The sequence below is a fragment of the Pipistrellus kuhlii genome, unplaced genomic scaffold (assembly GCF_014108245.1).
Source record: "Pipistrellus kuhlii isolate mPipKuh1 unplaced genomic scaffold, mPipKuh1.p scaffold_m20_p_12, whole genome shotgun sequence".
Lineage (NCBI taxonomy): Eukaryota > Metazoa > Chordata > Mammalia > Chiroptera > Vespertilionidae > Pipistrellus > Pipistrellus kuhlii.
In genome coordinates this window covers 21569561-21587929 of record NW_023425427.1, presented here as the reverse complement: position 1 = coordinate 21587929, position 18369 = coordinate 21569561, and the positions used below count along the sequence as shown (strand labels likewise).

The 18369-nt window shown below is 42.3% G+C and overlaps 1 protein-coding gene across 2 annotated transcripts in view; it reads right to left on the bottom strand.

Moving 5' to 3' along the window:
• FRMD3 (FERM domain containing 3) overlaps positions 1–18369 on the bottom strand; it is a 212853-nt gene that overhangs the window by 96826 nt on the left and 97658 nt on the right. For both annotated transcript variants that reach the window (XM_036433683.2, XM_036433684.2), the window contains exon 2: positions 6513–6617. In XM_036433683.2, coding sequence (XP_036289576.1) covers positions 6513–6617 — 105 coding nt within the window. The remainder of the gene's footprint in view (positions 1–6512; positions 6618–18369) is intronic.

Below are 18369 nucleotides of genomic sequence, written 5' to 3'. Positions count from 1 at the left end.
CTGGCAAACGCTTCTCTCACTAATGATGACACTTAACCATTATCTCCCTAATTAATTTCTGTCTTCATCTAAACCAAGAGGTTCTCACAACCAAGACGGGAGACCATCCTGCCTTGGGTATCCACTTGTTCCCTAACTCAAAACAAAAATAAAATGGCATTTTCCCAGCCCTACTTATTCTTATGTCTGTCTTTTGGCCCAAATAAGATAACCAGTCACATGTTTGCTCCCCCTCCACTAAAATTATGACATCCCAGTTAGCTAAGTGACTCCAGACTGCAACCTGTCTGCATTAGGCATCCCATCTTTTCTAAGTGAGTGCATCGGGTATAGACAGAGTCCATTATGAGCAACCATTTTAGTTTAGCACCAAATTCTGCTTTCTGCTGAAGGAACATGACAATTTCCCCAAATCTGGCAGTGCCCAAACCCTGGGCCACAACTGAAACACTAGCCAGTATATCCAACTTTCAAGCTACTGTGATAGCACTTTGTTCCTTGTAACCTGAGTGCCCCAAGTCCTTCCCACAAAGCCAAGTTACTACTCCATACCCCTCCCAAAACTGGTTTCTAAGCAGCCTTGATTATTTAATACCTCCTGAAACTTAAAAACAAAAGAGGACTTGCTAAGCAGAGAAATTCATGACCAGTGACTTGAGGCAGCAATCCAATCCTTTTCAGTGCAGGGCTGCCCTAAATCCTGGGCACCACTCTCACTCCTAGTTACAAGTGTCTGTGAAGCAATTGTCTCAGGGAGCAGAGAACAGCCTTTCAATGGCAGGAGCAGCTGGTGGGAAATAATGCTGTCTGGCTTCTTGGCACCATCCCCAGAGTGAAACCTCACATCACTGGGCCTGTTTTCATGCCATTCCATGTCTTTCCCAAAAGTACCTCTAGAAAAAGCACACTTCTCTAACCTAGAAAAGGTCTTTTCCCATTAGAAAGGAAATTCACCAATAGGCTTCCTAGTCCTTTCTGGCTGCCAACAAAACCTCAGCATCAGCTCTTTTTGGGGAGGGAGTTGCGGGTTCAGCATGTCCTTGCATCCATGGTTTCCCAGGTCATGCTATCAGAAAGCATGTCCTAACACAGGGTGCTTCAGGAGGTTGTCCAAGGAGTGTGGATTTCCAAAGTGAATTTGTCATCCTTAGAGACACTGATGTAAGTGGGTGAAACATGTTTAAAAATGGGAAAGCTTAAAATCAAAAGCACTGGGTCCAATCTGCCTATAGACTGTAACCAACTACCTTCAACCAAGACAGTCCTCCTCTGGCTGGACTGAGGGTGGGATCCTCGGTTCTAAGGCACTGTGAGTGACTTCCAGCTGAGTATGGGGGGAAAGGAAAGGGTGAACAAACAGAAATTCAGAGCAAGAAACTTGGAATTATGAAATCCAATTATTTCAAAACTTCAGCTTTCTAAAGATATGCAATCTTCAGAAGACAAATGCGATGGAAACTCCAGGGGATTTTTATTGACCAGTGTTTCAATCTGCCCCTCCCTACCTCAAATTTAATTTTTTTTTTAAGTAATGGAAATTCTGGGTCCTTAGCATTAAAAGAGAAAAAGATAGTCATCATTTACTGACCCAGTCCTCACCCATCTCAGAGCATATGGTGCATAAGACATCTTGTCAAACACATGGTGTTCCAAATGTGAGAATGCTAAATATTAAATATTCCACAATGGTTTTCCATAAACCAAGTTGTGAAGGCCTGTAGGCAAACCACCAATTCCCATAGCAGAGGTAAGTTCCATTTCAGCTTTTCTAACTAATCAGATTTTCTCTGTTGACTAGTTTTCTAACCAAATAATTCATTGGTTTTTATTTTCCATTGAGAAGAGTACATGAAATACTTTAAAAAAAAATGCTGGTCAATCAATTTCTGTTTAAAACTCCCAAATCAGAATATCTTTTCCCTTGAGCCTATTTTTCTAATGAGCCAAGGCTTACTTTCCCTCATCTCTCTGAAAGATCATCCTGCCTTTAAGTGAAGTTATTAGCATTTCTAGTTTTTAACTTGCTAACCATGGCCTTATTTCCTCATGCAATTGCCTCACCTAGCCAACACATAGTAATAATAGTAATTAGTAAAAATAACACATACCGAGTACTCAGGATATACCATTTATTAAACATTTGCATATCTTTTCTATAATTCCCATATCAACCCTACATGTAGGTATTGTTATCTGTTTTAACAATCAGGACAGAGAAAGATGCTTAATAACTTGATCAACATCACACAGCTGATTAACCAGCAGAAATGTGATTTAATTCATATCTTTCTGAGTGCAAAGTCTATGCACTTTTATGCAGCAACTGCTCAGAAACCTATGTGGAAGCTATTGCTCACATTGTAACCTCAAAATCAAAAGGCTATAAATAGTTGTGTGGTGCAGAGGGGAAATAGAACTATTCTGACAGCCCCTAAGACAGTTTGTTTTGGGGGTCATGATCCACATTTTTCCACTAAACTACTACCCATGTCTGAACACTACAAAATAAACTAAACCAAGTCAAAATATAAACAATGAAGTAGATCAACCTAAAGACTTCTCTTTTTTAACTTAATTTCAGACAGATGGAAAACTTGCAAAGATGGTGTAAGTATAACCTTCATCCATTTTCCCCAATGTTAGCATCTTATATAACCACAGTACAATAGTCAAAATTTAAAAACTAATGTTAACACAATACCATTAACTAAAGTGCAGACTTAAACCAATGTTCCCACTACTGACGCTTGTCTCTGTTCCAGAATCCAATCCTAGACCCAACCTTGCCTTAGAGGCATCGCTCTAAACTGTGAGTTTCCCTGTCTTTCCTTGCCTTTCATGACCTTAACACTTTTGAAGAATATTGGCAAGTCACGTTGGAGACTGTCTCTCACTTCAGCTTGTCTGATGTTTTCTCAGAGTTTGAATGAGGTCGTGCACTCTTGGGAAGAACATTGTAGAGACTGTGCCCTTCCCAGTGCATCGTATCAGGAGTAGGTGCTGTAGGTACATCTTTTTACTGGAGATGTTAGCCTTGATGGCTTGGTTAAAATAATGTCTGCCAGGTTTCTTCACTGTAGAGTTACCTTTTTCCCCTTGTTATTAACAAATATGAGGGGAGGCAGATTCTTTAAAACAAGTTTCTCAAGCTTTTGTCCACTAATTTTAGCATTCATCCATAGACCTTGCCCACAATTATTATTGTGGTGTTCTAACACCAGTTTCCTATTTCTATCATTCCTTGTACATGTATTAATTGCAATTCTTCTATAAGGATGAGCTGCCCCTTCTCCCTCTATTTATTCAGTATTTTGTTCATATCATTATGGTTTTGTGGGTCTTTATTTTATCCCAGGAATTATAATTCCATACTATTGTTATTTTTGCTGCTCCTATTGCTCCAGGTTGGGCCACTGCAAGTTCTCTCAGGTTGGCTCTGGGCCTTTCCTAGGGCCCTACCTTTAGCTTTATGAGCACATCCTTACTTTCTGGCAACACAAGATGCTTCAGAGTCATCTCGTGATTCCCTCAGCCAGCCCTAGAATCAGCCATTTCTGCAATGAGCTTGTTACTTTTATTGGAGAATGTATTAGAAACCGATGTCGCTACTTTTAGGCCATCTCAGGGGATAGAACCTATAAATATATGTATGTGTACGAGCCCACATATATATACACTTATATTTATTTCTATATCTATGCATGTTTTTTAAAAAATCATGAGTTCATATTGATATCTCTGGTTCCAATTCTAAATGCTTCTCTTAATGTTTTATTCACTATCTCCCCAATGAGAGAGTCAAGAGAAATGAAAAAGATTAATGCATTTAAGTCATTTCCAGTTATTGTCCAATGGGTCAGCAAACTATGGCCAAATGCCTATTTTTTATAAAACAGTTTTACTGGAAAAAAGGGGTTTTTTTTGGAACACAGCCACATCCATTACTTTGGAAATTATCTATGGCTGCTTTCCATAGTTGAAAGAATAATTGAGTAATTACGACAGAGGTCACAGAGCTGAAAATATTTTTAATATGCTCCTTTACAGAAAAGGTTACAGATCCCTGATCTGGACTATGTTTCCAATTTTCATGTGAGAGATGAAATGGAAAGAATGTAGGTTAAAATCCCATCCTTTCTCCAACAATTACTAGCCACCTGGCCTTCAGCAAGCCTCTGACCCTTTCTGTGCCTCAGTTTCCCTCTTCCTTGCAATGTTTTAGGGAAGACTAGAGACTATGTGAGTAAAATTTCTGGCACATTATAGATGTTGAACTAATGATAGTTAGAATGACTTCTGTAGGTTGCTGTTTATCATATAAAATGGGATTTTGCACACACACATACCCAAACTATTTTGCGTGGTGGTTAGATGTTTAATATAGTGCACAGAATCTGTTTGGCATATAGGGGTTAGAGTTTAAACCATATTCCTTAACTCAAATACTTTTATCACTTACTAGCTGTGAGAACTTGGATAAATAACAATTTCTTTGAGCCTGTTTCTCCATACAAGGATAGTATCTTCATAGGCCATTAGAAGTTATGCCTATGTGTATTTATGCCATGGTCTCCCACACTAAAAGAAGACCAAAGTGGGATGGCGGTATTAAAAGTAGACTCAGGATGTATTAGAATACCTGTGTCTGGCTCTAGACCCAGGATTCTGATTCGGGAGATCTAGAATAGAGTCCACAATAAGAGTGTTCACAAATATCTAGGGGATTTGTTGCAGGACCAGGTCTGAGAACCACTGTTAATCAGTAGTAAATGCCACACAAATCCTCTCTGTGATCTCATGGCATCCCTACATCCTCATCAGTGTCCTCCTGCCTTCCTCTCATTTACAATAGATAAATGCCAGGCCCATTAAAGGGTTCCTGCAAGTGCTGCAGGAAAGCAAAACCACTTTCTTCTGAGCCACAATACTGTATCCCTTTATAGGAGACTAGAGCCCAATGCACAAAATTCGAAATTCATGCACGTGGTGGGGAAGAAGGGGGGAGATGGAGGGGAGGTGGATTGGCGCGTGTCCCTCAGCCCAGCCTGCACCCTCTCCAATCTGGGATCCCTCTCACAATCCAGGATTGCTGGTTCCCAGCTGCTCACCTGCCTGCCTGTCTGATTGCCCCTAACTGCTTCTGCCTGCCAGCCTGATCACCCGTAACCACTCCCCTGCCAGCCTGATTGATGCCTAACTGCTTCCCTGCTGGCCTGATTGCCCCTAACTTCCCTCCCCTGTCAGCCTGGTCACCTCCAACTGCCCTCCCCTGCAGGCCTGGTCCCTCCCAACTGCCCTTCCCTGCTGGCCATCTTGTGTTGGAGTGATGGTCAACTTGCATATTACCTCTTTATTATATAGGATTAGGTCCTACTGGACTCCAAAAGCCTAGTAAGATTCTCCATGTTTCAGGAGAAAATCTAGTCTATCTCTCAAACATCCTCCTCCCTCATTATTCTCATTGCATTAGGTCAGTCAACACAAAAATCAAGTACCAGGTGGTGTTCTATGAAGGGGAAAGGGGACACTGGTAAGAAAGAAAATTAAAGAAGTCTGAGGGGTCCTGTCCTCCTATACCTGACCACCCCTAGCTGAGCCTTTCCCAGATTGCCCCGTTTGGCAGTGGGACAGGGTAACAAGCAGATACAGAGCCTCCTAACCCTTATCTTGGATCCACAGCAGCCATGTGGAAGGGGAATCCCCAGGTAGTGGGAGCTGAGGTGGAGATTCCTGGGGCTGTTTGGATGTGAGGAGCATACATCACTGTGACTGACACATCCCATTCCTGAACACAATTAGGCTAGTACATTACTCCAAAGGCAAGACTCCCCTGCTCACACTTAAGCATCAATAGAAACCAGAAAAAAACAGGTGTGTCTAAGAGGAGGAATAGAATGAAGGCTGTCAAATATAGTGGGTCCCAAGGAGTGGCTTTCTAAGTGTCTTAACCCTTCATCTGCCAAAGCTTATGTAAACCGAGGGGGCATAAAATTAAAGTGTACATTTCAGTGGCATTTCATATATTCACCATGTTGTATAGCCACCACCTATCAAGTTCCAAATGTTTTCATTATCCCAAAAGAAAACTTTGTTCCCATTATGCAGTCTCCCGTGTACCAGTATCTTTTTGTAGTGAGACGTGGTTTTGAAGGGCACAGGAACATTTTGTCTTCAACCAGGTGGGAGCAACTTCTGTAAAGGCCTGAGTAAGTGATAAGTGTTCTCTTCTCTTTCCCCATGCAGTCCAGTGGGAACAATGCCAGAGTCTGTCTGTCTGTCTCTCTCTCTCTCTCTCTCTCTCTCTCTCTCTCTCTCTCTCTCTCTCTCTCTCTCACACACACACACACACACACACACACACACACACACACCAGGCTGGTCAGTTTCATGTGGTCAACCATCAATAACCATGAGAACGAGAGTGCATCACGATTATTCTGAGAGAAAACTCTTTAGCACCCCACAGCCTGAGTGACTCCCCAAAATGTGTCCAGACAGAGGTCAGCTCTTACCCGCTGCTTCTCTGGGTCCACATAACGAATGCCAAAGTAGTCCTTCTCCAGCAAGCTGTAGTAGTTGCAGATGTGGTCAATAAGAAACTGCCCTTTGGTCTCCCTCTGCAAAGGAAACACATTGATGTTTCAGCCAGAGCTCACCTGGTGCATCCATGCTAACATGTGCCAATTCACCCCAGTGGGTCTGTGCTTAGCAAAATGGACCCCTTCACTCCAGTTCCTGCAGCTGAGGCTTCCAAATTCAGCCTACAATATTTAGTGAGAAATACACTACACACACACACACACACACACACAAAAAAAAAAAAAAAAAAAAAAAAAAAACATGAGCCATTACACACAAACACACCTCAAAGGAACATCATATATGCAAAGCACTATAATTTGTTATATCTTATTCTATTATATGCCATTTAATTTTTTCTAATGCTATTTATAATGCATAACACTGATTTTACAACTCAATACCTAGTGGAAACCCATAGTTTGCAAATCTACATACGATGCACCTAACTGCTCCAACTGCTCTGTAGGTATTCATTCATCCACTATCTGATGAGAAAGGTCCCCATTTCACATCTGAAGAAAGGAAGGCACAGACAGGCTCAGTGGCTTGCCCAAAGTGACACAACATCTATAGAGTAAGGCAGGATTGAATGCAGAACACTAAACTATAGAGCCTGGCTCCTACTGTGCCAATTCCTCTCTCCAGAGCATTAGTGAGTCCACTGAGACTGCTAGAAGGCAGGGTCTACATGGCAGAGAAACACAACGAATGGTATCAGAAAGAGCATGCCTCACAGCCATCTTATCACATCCATAAATCAACACAGAAATGCACCGTAGGAGACTGTGGGGAGTTCAGGATTGGAATTCAAAGACAAGGCCGGTGACCTTGGCAAACTCCTAAGCAGTAAAATGAGTGGTTTGGACTAGGTGATTTCTAAGTTGGTTAGATTATTTTTCCTCCTAAAATTCTATGAGTGAGAGATGTGTCAGCCAGCCAAATCTGATGAAGATAAATACCATTACAACAAAACCTTTTTAACAGCAAAGACTCGCTGAAACCGGTTTGGCTCAGTGGATAGAGCTTTGGCCTGCAGACTGAAAGGTCCCAGGTTTGATTCTGGTCAAGGGCATGTATCTTGGTTGCGGGCACATTCCCAGTAGGGGATGTGCAGGAGGCAGCTGATCGGTGTTTCTCTCTTGTTGATGTTTCTAGCTCTCTATCCTTATTTCTCTCCCTTCCTCTATGTAAAAAATATCAATAAAATATTTAAAACACACACACACACACACACACACACACACACACACACACACACCAAAGACTCTTCCAAGCCCTCATCAGGATATTTGATAAGATAAGTTTCTGCTTCAATCAAAGTTGCTGACAGACCCATGGAATGTTTTGGGGAATGGAATGTGACCTATAAAAATAAATGAAGAAACATTAAGCAAGCCTCTCCTCCAAATCCACTAAAAGTAATTTTGGAAGATCAGTTTGGTCCATGTTACATGGTTATCTTTTCATTAGAAAACAGTACCATCAGCATGGGAAACTGATGAAAAAGCCACTTGCTGGCCTTGGATGCACCACATTGAACGAAAGACTGGGGCTTTTAAACCCAGATTGTCAAATGAAACCTCAATTTTCCTGACATCACTTTTGAATTTAATTTCAAATGAACCTTGAGCCTTTACTTCCTTTCTGAGAGAATCCATTTGATGTAGCCCAAAAGTAACAAAACATCAAAAGGAAATTTGCTTTTAGAGTTCTGTAATTGTTTTTAAGCCAGGAGGCCCAGATGACCAACTATACCTAATGACAGCCAAAGCCAATGCCCAGAATACAACAAATGGATTTAGTCCCTTTCACGGGTTTATTCTGTGACCCATCCATTTTAAAGAGGCTGCTGCAGGATCCAATCACTGGGCATAACACGAGCTCATCATTTCAGGATGGGCTGTCGAAAGCTGACTGCAGCATTGACTATGGTGCACGACCCCCACTGTATGCAGGACAGGGTCTGGGGGTCAAGGCAATGCCGTGCAGTGAGGTGGGATTGAGCAGACCTTGATTTTGCATGACAGCCACTACTAGCATTCTGCCCTGCAGATGTATTGCAAAGCACCACAAAGATCTTCTTTAATAATTAAACACAGCAACCAATACACACTCTCTGGCAATATCCCCTTAAACTACCTAAAACCCTTGACAGGAGGATATGTCACTGCAGACAATGTGGCGACTGCAGTGTGCAAGTGTGGCGGAAGCAGGGATCAATGCCTTCCACAAAGCAAGTGAGGCCAGTTCCCACTTCCAGGCCACCAGGTGGGTTCTAGGTCCATTCCTCAAAGCCCCTCCTGAAACCAGCAATCCCCAGAGCAGTGGCTCCGCAGCCCCTGGAGGGAGCTTGTTAGAAACAGAATCTCAGGCCCTGCCCTGGACCTACTGAACCTAACATGCATTTTTTGCATTTTTATTTTATTGTTTACAGTATTACAAGTAGTAGTACATATGTCTCATTTCCCCCCATTGCCCTTCTCCCAGCCTCCCCTACCCACCAGCACATGCCCTTACCCCAACCCTTCCACCCCACCCCCACCCCAGTGTAAGATTCTCCGATTAGTCACATTCTCATCAAGTTTGAGTTTGAGCAGCATTGGTCGAGGGAAGTACCTGGACCTTAGAGAAGTGCAAAAATTGTGCCTGCATCCAGAAGTCACTACAGAAACAAAAGCCACTTTTCCCTTTGAGTTTTCTGAGCTGAAGAATCGTCTTTCCCCACCTTGAGAGCACAAACTGCCCCTGCATCCACAGGCTGCCAGCCAGCCTTGTCATCCCGAGAGGCTTCACGTCTCTGCTCTGAGCCAAGGCACCAGCTCAGTCTCACATTCTATTCTGCTCTGTTCCACTCCTGCCTGGAAATCCAGACCATGTTCTTAAGCCATTCAAGTTCTTATTGGCATTTCTGTTCACTAAACCAAGGTCTTACACTAAACAGAAGGCCACCCAGCTCAATCTGAGGATTAGTTGTGTTCACGCAGGGACAGGTGTGTGAAGGTCAGAAGTCCAGCTGCCAGCACCCGCCTCCGCCCCCCATACCTCACTGCAGGAAAGGGCTTGGAGGAGAACACTGGTCCTACTCCCACCTCCTACCCCTTTACCTCTAGTGAACTGAGCCAAACCCTCCACTTGCTTCTCCTGAGGTTTCTAGGGTGAAGGCCATTGTCTACCATCCTGTCCTGCTGCTTAAGCCAGTGCTCGGCACACTGGGTGTCCCTGAATGAATAAATGTAGCATTGCTTTCTCTCATGGAACTCTGGGAACTAACAGGGTACCTCAGGCAAGACAGTCAAGTCCTTGTATTGGAGGATCCTCAAACATAGTGAAATTAGCCAACTGTCACCTAAATCCTGCAAGGTCTATGGGGAGAAATGGTAATCAAAGGTTTCAAGTATAAGGACTTCTTTTTTACGTCAACATTCTGTTGATTCTCACAAGATAGCAGTTTCAACAGCAACTGAACAGGCAAAGGAATCCAGCAGCTAATATAAATTCTTTCAAGCTGTTACCCAAGTTGTTTTTTATTAATCATAATATTTCACAGACATGAGAAACAATAGGACATAAATATGTGAGCAGAGCCTCAGAAGGATGTTATGAGCCATGCCTCAGGAAAGTGCCTCAGGCATAGACTTTTGATGCTATCTCTAAATGAAGCTATCTGGTCTCAGAAAAGTACTGACATGGTTGATAAAAACAGTGTGTGCATCACACACACTTAAACATGTGTCCCCATACTGGTCCCCCACCACTTGTAGTGCACTATGACCGTAAAGTCTGAGGGGGCTCAGTCCCAGCTACCTGCCCCCTGGAGTGTGAACCCCCCCTGCCCAGCACACTCCCACCTACCATCTTCCACATCTTCCATGTCCCACTTCTCCCTAATCCCGGGAGGAATCTGAGTTTTCGACCTTGAGCTGAGGTACGCTAGTGGCTTTTGAAATGGTTCTTTGAAAGAATTTTCCTTTGAAGTGCTCGGGAGCATCCTCAAAGCCAGGAGACACCTCGGTAGACACAGCTTTGAGTTGCTCTGTAAGAGTCCTATGACCTGTGGGGATGCAGAAGAACCTGACACAGACCAGAGTTTAGGATCACTCGGATGAGGGGAACAGGCAATAGTCAGAAATCAGGAGCACAGATGCTGGACACTGGGAACAGCTCATCCTGGGGTTGGTACTATGCCCCTAAAAGCCCCCTCAATAAGCAGAAGAGGGACTGCCAGGCCTCTTTCTGATAATAAATATTCCTGCTCAAAAGGCCCCATTGCCCAGCACCTATGCTCACAGGAGTTCTCTTGAGAAACAGCAGCCACCATGGAGGCACATGTAATTCATACATTTCTTGTATGAGTTAAGGGACTCAATCCATTGACCTTCATTAGGCAGAAGAACAAGAAATAGTAATGAGAAACTGGTGAACAAAATATTCTGCTTCTATTGTGAAGGACAATATTTGTTAATTTAAGCAAGATTGTGTCTTGGTTGAACAGCATAAAAATGCTCTGTTTAATCTCTGCTAAAAAAAAATTCAAACGTATGTGTTAATTCATACATTTTGTTACGGTAGGCACCATAGTCTAAACCAAAACAAAACATCTCTTGAAAAAAAAATTAGCTTTTATAATTGGATTTTAAATAGCACATGATATCCTGCTTTGTTAATTGTTCCTTCCCACTACAGACACTAACTGGTATTTGAGTTTGGCTGTGACATAAATTCAGAAAGTTGCATCCTTATAAAATAGTGAAGAAATAAATACTAACGCTGTTTAAGTGTGGAAAAATGGAAAGAAAACAAGAATACAGGAATCCCTTGTGGTTGAGTCTACAGTGGAATCACACAGAAATTAAATGTTCCTTTGATTTGTTTCCTTCAAATATTTTCAGACATGAAAGATAAAACCAAGACTTGGAGAAGCTAATTCTGAATACACATCTGTTATGTAGCAATAATCAGCAAAGTGTGGCTAAGATAATTGAAAATATAGGCTAGACTGATTAAAGGCATTTTTGTGCACAATAAATATTAATAAGTTGGGGAAAGGGAATGACTATGACTGTGACTTAAAAACAAAGATAGACACTCATTGGAAAAAAAAAAAAAAAAGAAGCACACAAGACAGTTGCCTGAAAGTAAGCATGTGCTACAAAATAAAGGCAAGACACAAGTGGCTGCCTAGCCCAGCCATTCCCTTTGGTAGAGAGTCAAAACCCAAATGCCCAAGTCCATGGCAGCCCCTACACGCCCTGAGAAGATAGAAAAACACTGTCATCCTCATAGCAAGAAGCTTTCAATATCAAGGAGAACGATAAAGGGCCCAGAGGAAGAAAGACAAAGAAACTGAGTCCTTGAGAAGATGAAGCAGCCAGAGCACTTTGGCCGCTCCATCGTCTGGGTCCTGAAGGGGGTCTTCTTAAGGAGAGTCACAATGAAAGAAGGAAGCAGGGTGGCTTGGTGTAGGTAACGTATCTTCCTCTTTTTTGGGAGAGGGGGGGTCATCTTTGTTGTTGGAAGTATTAGAGATGTCTGCCTTTTCACCCATTGACCCCTTCTAGCACCCTTACCCCACCCCCAGTCCAGGCCTTCACCACACTGCTGTCTGTGTCCATAGGTTATGCATATGTACAAGTTCTTTGATTAATCTCTTCCCACCCTCTCTTTGTTTTTCTTCTGGGTGTTTTCCACCTCCAGGACCCCTCCTTGCTCCGTGGCTTTCTTCTTAAAAATGCCCATGTGTCTGTGCTTAGGCACAGGGCTGTTCCTTCCCTGGCAGACATCCTAGTGCTTAAAGAATCATATGTGCTGTGGCAGCTCATCTTGGTTTCTGCACTGCTCAGTGCTCAATAGGTTCCCCATCATTTTCTTCTTCCTATTTCAGGCTCTAATACCATGGCCATGCCCAACTCTTGAAGGCACTGGCTTCTGAGTAATTTTAAAGTTTTAAAATTTCAACTAAGTGGTACTTGTGTTTTATCTTGAGCTAAGAAAACCAATTATGCAGCAAACCCTTCATAGTCCTATCTGAGGAGACGCTTGGGCACAGGAGTCCCATGATGTCTACATATCCCACACTGGAGGCAAAAGCAGTTCTGAGAATTATCTGAGAATCATCCTACAGGGCAGTTCTTGGCCCACCTGAGATGGGGAGATAAAGCAGCCAGAACAAGAATTGTTGAATGGTTTATAAAGAAATTCAAAATCACCCAACTGGCATGGCTCAGAAGTTGAGTGTTAACCTAAGAACCAGGAGGTTACAGTTCAGTTCCTAGTCAGGGCACACACCCAGGTTGTGGGCTCAGTCACCAGAAGGGGCCATGAAAGAGGCAGCTGATTAGTGATTCTCTCTCTATCTCTCTCTCCCTTCCTCTGAAAAGGGAGAGATCAACCAAAGGACTTATGTGCATACATATGAGCCTAACCAGTGGTCAAGGACAGTAGGGGATTGGAGGCATGAGTGGCAGGGGTGGGGGAATGGAATGGGGGGTTGAGGACAAATATGTGATACTTTAATCAATAAAGAAATTAAAAAATAAATTTAAAAAAAATTTTAAGAAATTCAAAACCACTTATACAACTAGGCTTTGCTCAGATAGGAGGAAAAGCTTCATCCTGGACCATTAAAAAAGAAAACTAAAGGACAGAGATAAATTTAAGAAAAGATTGTACACTTGTAGCCCTAATATATCCATGGGAGTCCGTGTGACTTAGTCTTTACAAACCTCAGACATATTTAGAGAGGAGAAGGTCAATATTAAAAGTGCTCACAAAGAATTTCAATTCTTCATTATTACTTTTTTAAGGAACATTAAGGCGAATCCAGGTTTAACCCACAACATTTCCCCAAAGCTCTTTAGCTTCTCCAAATTACCTAGTAATCTCCAGGTACTGTGAAACTCATCCAAATTCCCTCCCCAACACCAAACTCATTAAGTCTTTATCTTTGATCTCCCCATCCCCTACTTCTCCTATTAATATATAGGTTTGTGGCCTCATTTATAGCAAGAAACAACCTTTGCAAGATAGCTGAGTAAGAAACTGAGAAGGGCCGAGGCAGAAGGGTGGCTTGAACATGCAGTTTCCAAGAACTACCGAAGGAATGTACTTCTAAAGGACACTTTGCAATGGCCCAGTGCATGTCACTATCATATTCGGTGTAGCTTGCCCAAGAGCATTCTGATAAAGTTGAGAAGATTGGGAATGGAGCAGGGTTGACAGGGAAAGAGGAAACCCCACCAGACTAATAGATGAGTCCAGAATGTCTTCCACTCCTTTGCATGTACATTTCTAGACCTTGCTACTTCACGGGAAGTTAAAATTCAGTGTGATGAGTAATATGACAAAGTCACAAGCACAACAGGAATAGCAGCTACAAATTACTGTCAACTATCAATGAGGGCCAGTGAGAACAACTGAACAGATGTCACTCACTCCTCCCCACAATCCTAGCACCAGCCTTATTTGGACGATGGCTTTCTAGAAATGCATGACTCCCACCCACCTCCATTCCTAATGCTTCCAAGCTGCATATTTCTCTCTCAAACTCAACTCCTCCTTCTAGCAAAAGACCAAGCCAGCATGGTCCATAATTTCCACTCTGTGAGGGCATGATGCTTCACTTCAATAGGGTCATTCTAGGAGATTCTCATATTAGTAGTCAAGCAATTAGCCTACAGCCCACACAATCCTTGAAATAGCCCTCTGTGTGCTCCGGGGATTCCTACACACGCATGCGCACACACACACACAAATGATGTGTCAAATATTTGAAGACTTAAGGGTATAGGCTGGATCCCCCGACTATCACACTCCCCCTTTTCTTTGAATGATTAGGCACAGAGGAGGAAAAACATCTTGGTTAAATTTACATCTCTTCTGACTACACAGCAATCCAAGCTAAGAGTGTGTATGTTTTTTTAATGAATCTAAAAATACAGACAATGATTGATATGAATTTTAATGGCCACTGTTAGCTATTATGAAGTAACTTTTGTCTTCAACTCTCCTCTCCCTTTGTTTTTCTTTGGCTCTCTGCAGCAGATAACAGATTCCTGGAGGGCAGAAAATATCAGATGCAATATACCAGCTCTTTACAGCCAAAGAACATTTTGGTCCATTGTTTGGTAATGCACAACACAACCTGATGCTAATGTATAAACCCGTAAGAATGCACAGAAACTGCTCAAAAACAAGTATAACAGTGAAAACCTCTTCAGGATGTCACTCTTTAAAAAGCAGGCAAAAGATATTCAAGACAACATAAAATTTTAAAAAAATCATAAGATGGAATAAAAGGTTCTGGTAAAATTCCTACTTTTACACATGTGCATATTTATATTTGTGCATTTATAGAATATACACTTTAATAGCTGATTCTATTACATTTTGAAAATAAAATATATTTTAATAAACACTGCCTTTATAATTATTTAAAGTGTGTATATATTTTGGGGACACACTGTGTATACATATAGACATGAAGAATAAAGGCTATATGTTGATGGTGGTATCTGTGAAAGATGAAAGTCAGATTATTTTTTTGTGCCTATTTTCATTTTCTAAATTATTTCATTTAGCATAATAATATCCAGGTCCATCCATACAAAAGGTAAGATTTCCTTCTTTTTTAAAGCTGCATAGTATTCCATTGTGTAAATGTACCACAGCTACTCCATTCCTTTGGACACCCACTTATTAAGCTCCTATTTGCTCTTCAACTGTGTCTCTGCTTTGACCCCAAACTTCTGCCCTCCTTCAAGGGGAAAATAAACTCTCCATCAGTTGGGGAAAATCTCTACCAGCTTCTTCTCATGTTTGGACAAGAATTTCTGTTAAGAGAATGTGACTCCTCAAAGTGATACAACACATTCTTGCATACAATTGCAACCACCCAAGTTTCTCAGTAATAGCCAAGGTTACAAGCTCACTCCATTTTCCCAGTCACTTTGGAGGGTGCCACTGTTATTATTCCCCTGTACAGATGGGAAAACAGAGGCTTAAACAACAAATAGGAGCTGAACCCAGTACTCCAACTCTCTTCTTTGCCCAACACTTCTGTTCTTTTACCAAGTTACAGGTCCTCAAACATAAGATGTAGAGAACACTTGTTTTTCAGTAAGCTCTCCATTACCCAACCAACCAACCAGTCTCTCACAGTTTTCCTTGAGTGTTCAGTGGACTAAGTGTGAAAGGGATGGACAGATAGCACTCCTCAGTTTTCTGACAGCCTTTTCTCCAGCCTTCTCTCTCAGTGTATGAGAACCCTCTTAATCTTGTTCTCGCCACACTAGGGAAAGAACTGTCCCTGTGTCTTACTGATTTTTCACCAGGATCTTTACTTTCACAAATGGAAGGACCAAGAAACCATAAATTATCTTTCTGAAAATAACAGATGTGCTCCCTTCTACCTAAGACAGAATAATGAGGCCAGGCCAACCCAGAAGGGTGAGTTGCTTAGTAACTGGAATTACATATCCCTGTGCCCCAGAGGCAAATGGTGCCTTTGATGACCCTCTGGGTGTTCCAGAACATGTTTCTTAGTGACACAGCTCCTCCCTGGAATGCCTCAGAAACATTTGGGGCAAGAGAGAAAAATCTTTATCTTCTCACCTTCCCCCAGGGCTGTAACATCACCTGCCCATTAGAGACCCGACTAATTAAACAGTCAATTCCCATCTGTGTCTAAGGCTTCAGGTCATTCCCCTCCCAGGCTTTTGACAAAGTCATTTTTTGAGTAGGTAAGATGAGGCTAACTGTAATAATTTCAGTTAATATAGTAGAGGTTCAACTTTTTAATGCTAACCTGTGATAATGTATTAACCCTCACCTGGAACTGATTTCTTGGAATATTTTAGTGTGTAAAGCAGTGTCTATTGATGCAGGGAGGAAATGGCTAGAGATAAAGGAAGTGTCTGTTTACAAAGTCCTGCTATGTGCATGCTAGGTGCTTCACCTGCAGTATCCCAGGGGATGCTAGAATGAGGCTGGAGCAGAGTGAGCAAAGGAGGCAGAAGTAAATGAGGTCAGAGAAGTGAGGTAGCCAGATCCTATAGGACCAAGGAGGAGATGGGCCACAATCCCCACCAAATGATTCAATTCCCAATTCTAACAATGGGGAGAGGGGGAGAGGGGGAAAGGGGGAAGGGAGGGAGGTCCTCAAAAGTAAAGGCCTTTACTCTGCCAGATATCCTTTTATAAAACCAGGTTGCCTTTTTGTCTAGGTGGGGGGGGGGGGGGGGGTGTGTGGAGGGATCATAAACCTGAATTTCTTAATTTAATATCTTAGATAAGAAGTAAGCAGTCTTAGACACAACTATTTCACTCAAACTATTACACATTATTTCATCTCATCAAAAAGTGGTAAATATTAATATGCAATTTTTTTACCTCATTCATTTATCCATGTCAAATTTTGAATCTATATACAGAAAACTTCTATGAGCCAAGCTATCCATTCACATTTTATTTCAGGTTATTCATGATTCTTCAAAATTTGCACCATTTCTGGAGTCGGTATATATGTACAGAAAAGAAGTTTCTATCAGATAATCCTCAACACATCAGGCAGCATTGTTCTAGCTGCTTTTCTTTAATACTATTAACATATTTATCCTATATAATAAAAGCCCAGTGACCGAAATGGCAGAACGACCAGAACCAGAGATCAGAAGGACTGCAGCCCCTAGCCCAGGACAGCCCCGCCCCCAGGGGGAATCCTCCTCCAATGAGGGGGCATGGCCAGCCTGCAAACCACCTGCAGTCCCTCGCTCAGGCCAGCCCTGTCCCCCAGCAGGGACCCCCATTCCGATCTGGGGTTCCCATCAGGGCAGGCCAACCAGCCCCCACCTGTGCACTAGGCCTCTATCCTATATAATAAAAGTGTAATATGCAAATTGACCCTAATGGCAGAAGGACCAGAACAACAGCTGGACCAGTCACTAGGAGGTGCACTGACTACCTCTCGGTCCCTTTCCAACTGGCAGGCTCCGATTGCCTGATGGTGAACGGGGAACCAGGGGTGGATGGTGGGGGATGCGGATGGCATCAGGCCAAGGCCCCTGCCCTGCCAGATCCCTACTCACAGAGGGTAACTCCCCGTGGGGGTAGGGCTTGCAGCAGGCAGAACAGCCAACCTTCGGTTCCTTCCCCAGCCGTCAGGTACCCATCACCCAATGGCAAAAGAGGAACTAAGAGTGGGTGACAGCAGGAGTGGGCCAGGCCTAGGGACCGTCTCCACACACAAATCTCGTGCACCGAGCCTCTAGTATAAAATAAAGTACACAAACCACAAGTACACAAACAACTCAATGAATTTTTACAAAGTGAACAAATCTATATAACCACCATCCCAATCAAGCAGTAAAATTCTTCTCACTCCTCAAAAGCCCCTTCATATCCTTCAGTCATTACCTCCCCACAAAAGTATCCCCTACTTATTTCTATCATCACTTTTTCCTGTTTCTGTACTTTAAGTGAATCGATTCCTACAGTGTTGTTTTGCTTTAATTCACCATAATTTGATATTCATACATGTTGTTGTGTGAAGTCACCCATTCCATTATATAAATATACAATTCAATCAATTCTACTATGGATGGATATTTGCGTAGTTTCTGGTTATTGAAAACAAAGCTGCTATAAACATACTTGTACATATCTTAGGGGAACATATATAACTATTTCTATTGGGTATATACATAGAAGCAGAATTGCAAAGACATACAGTATAGGTATGTTTACCTTTAACAGATACTGTTAGAGAGCTTTCTAAAGTGGTTTTATTGATAT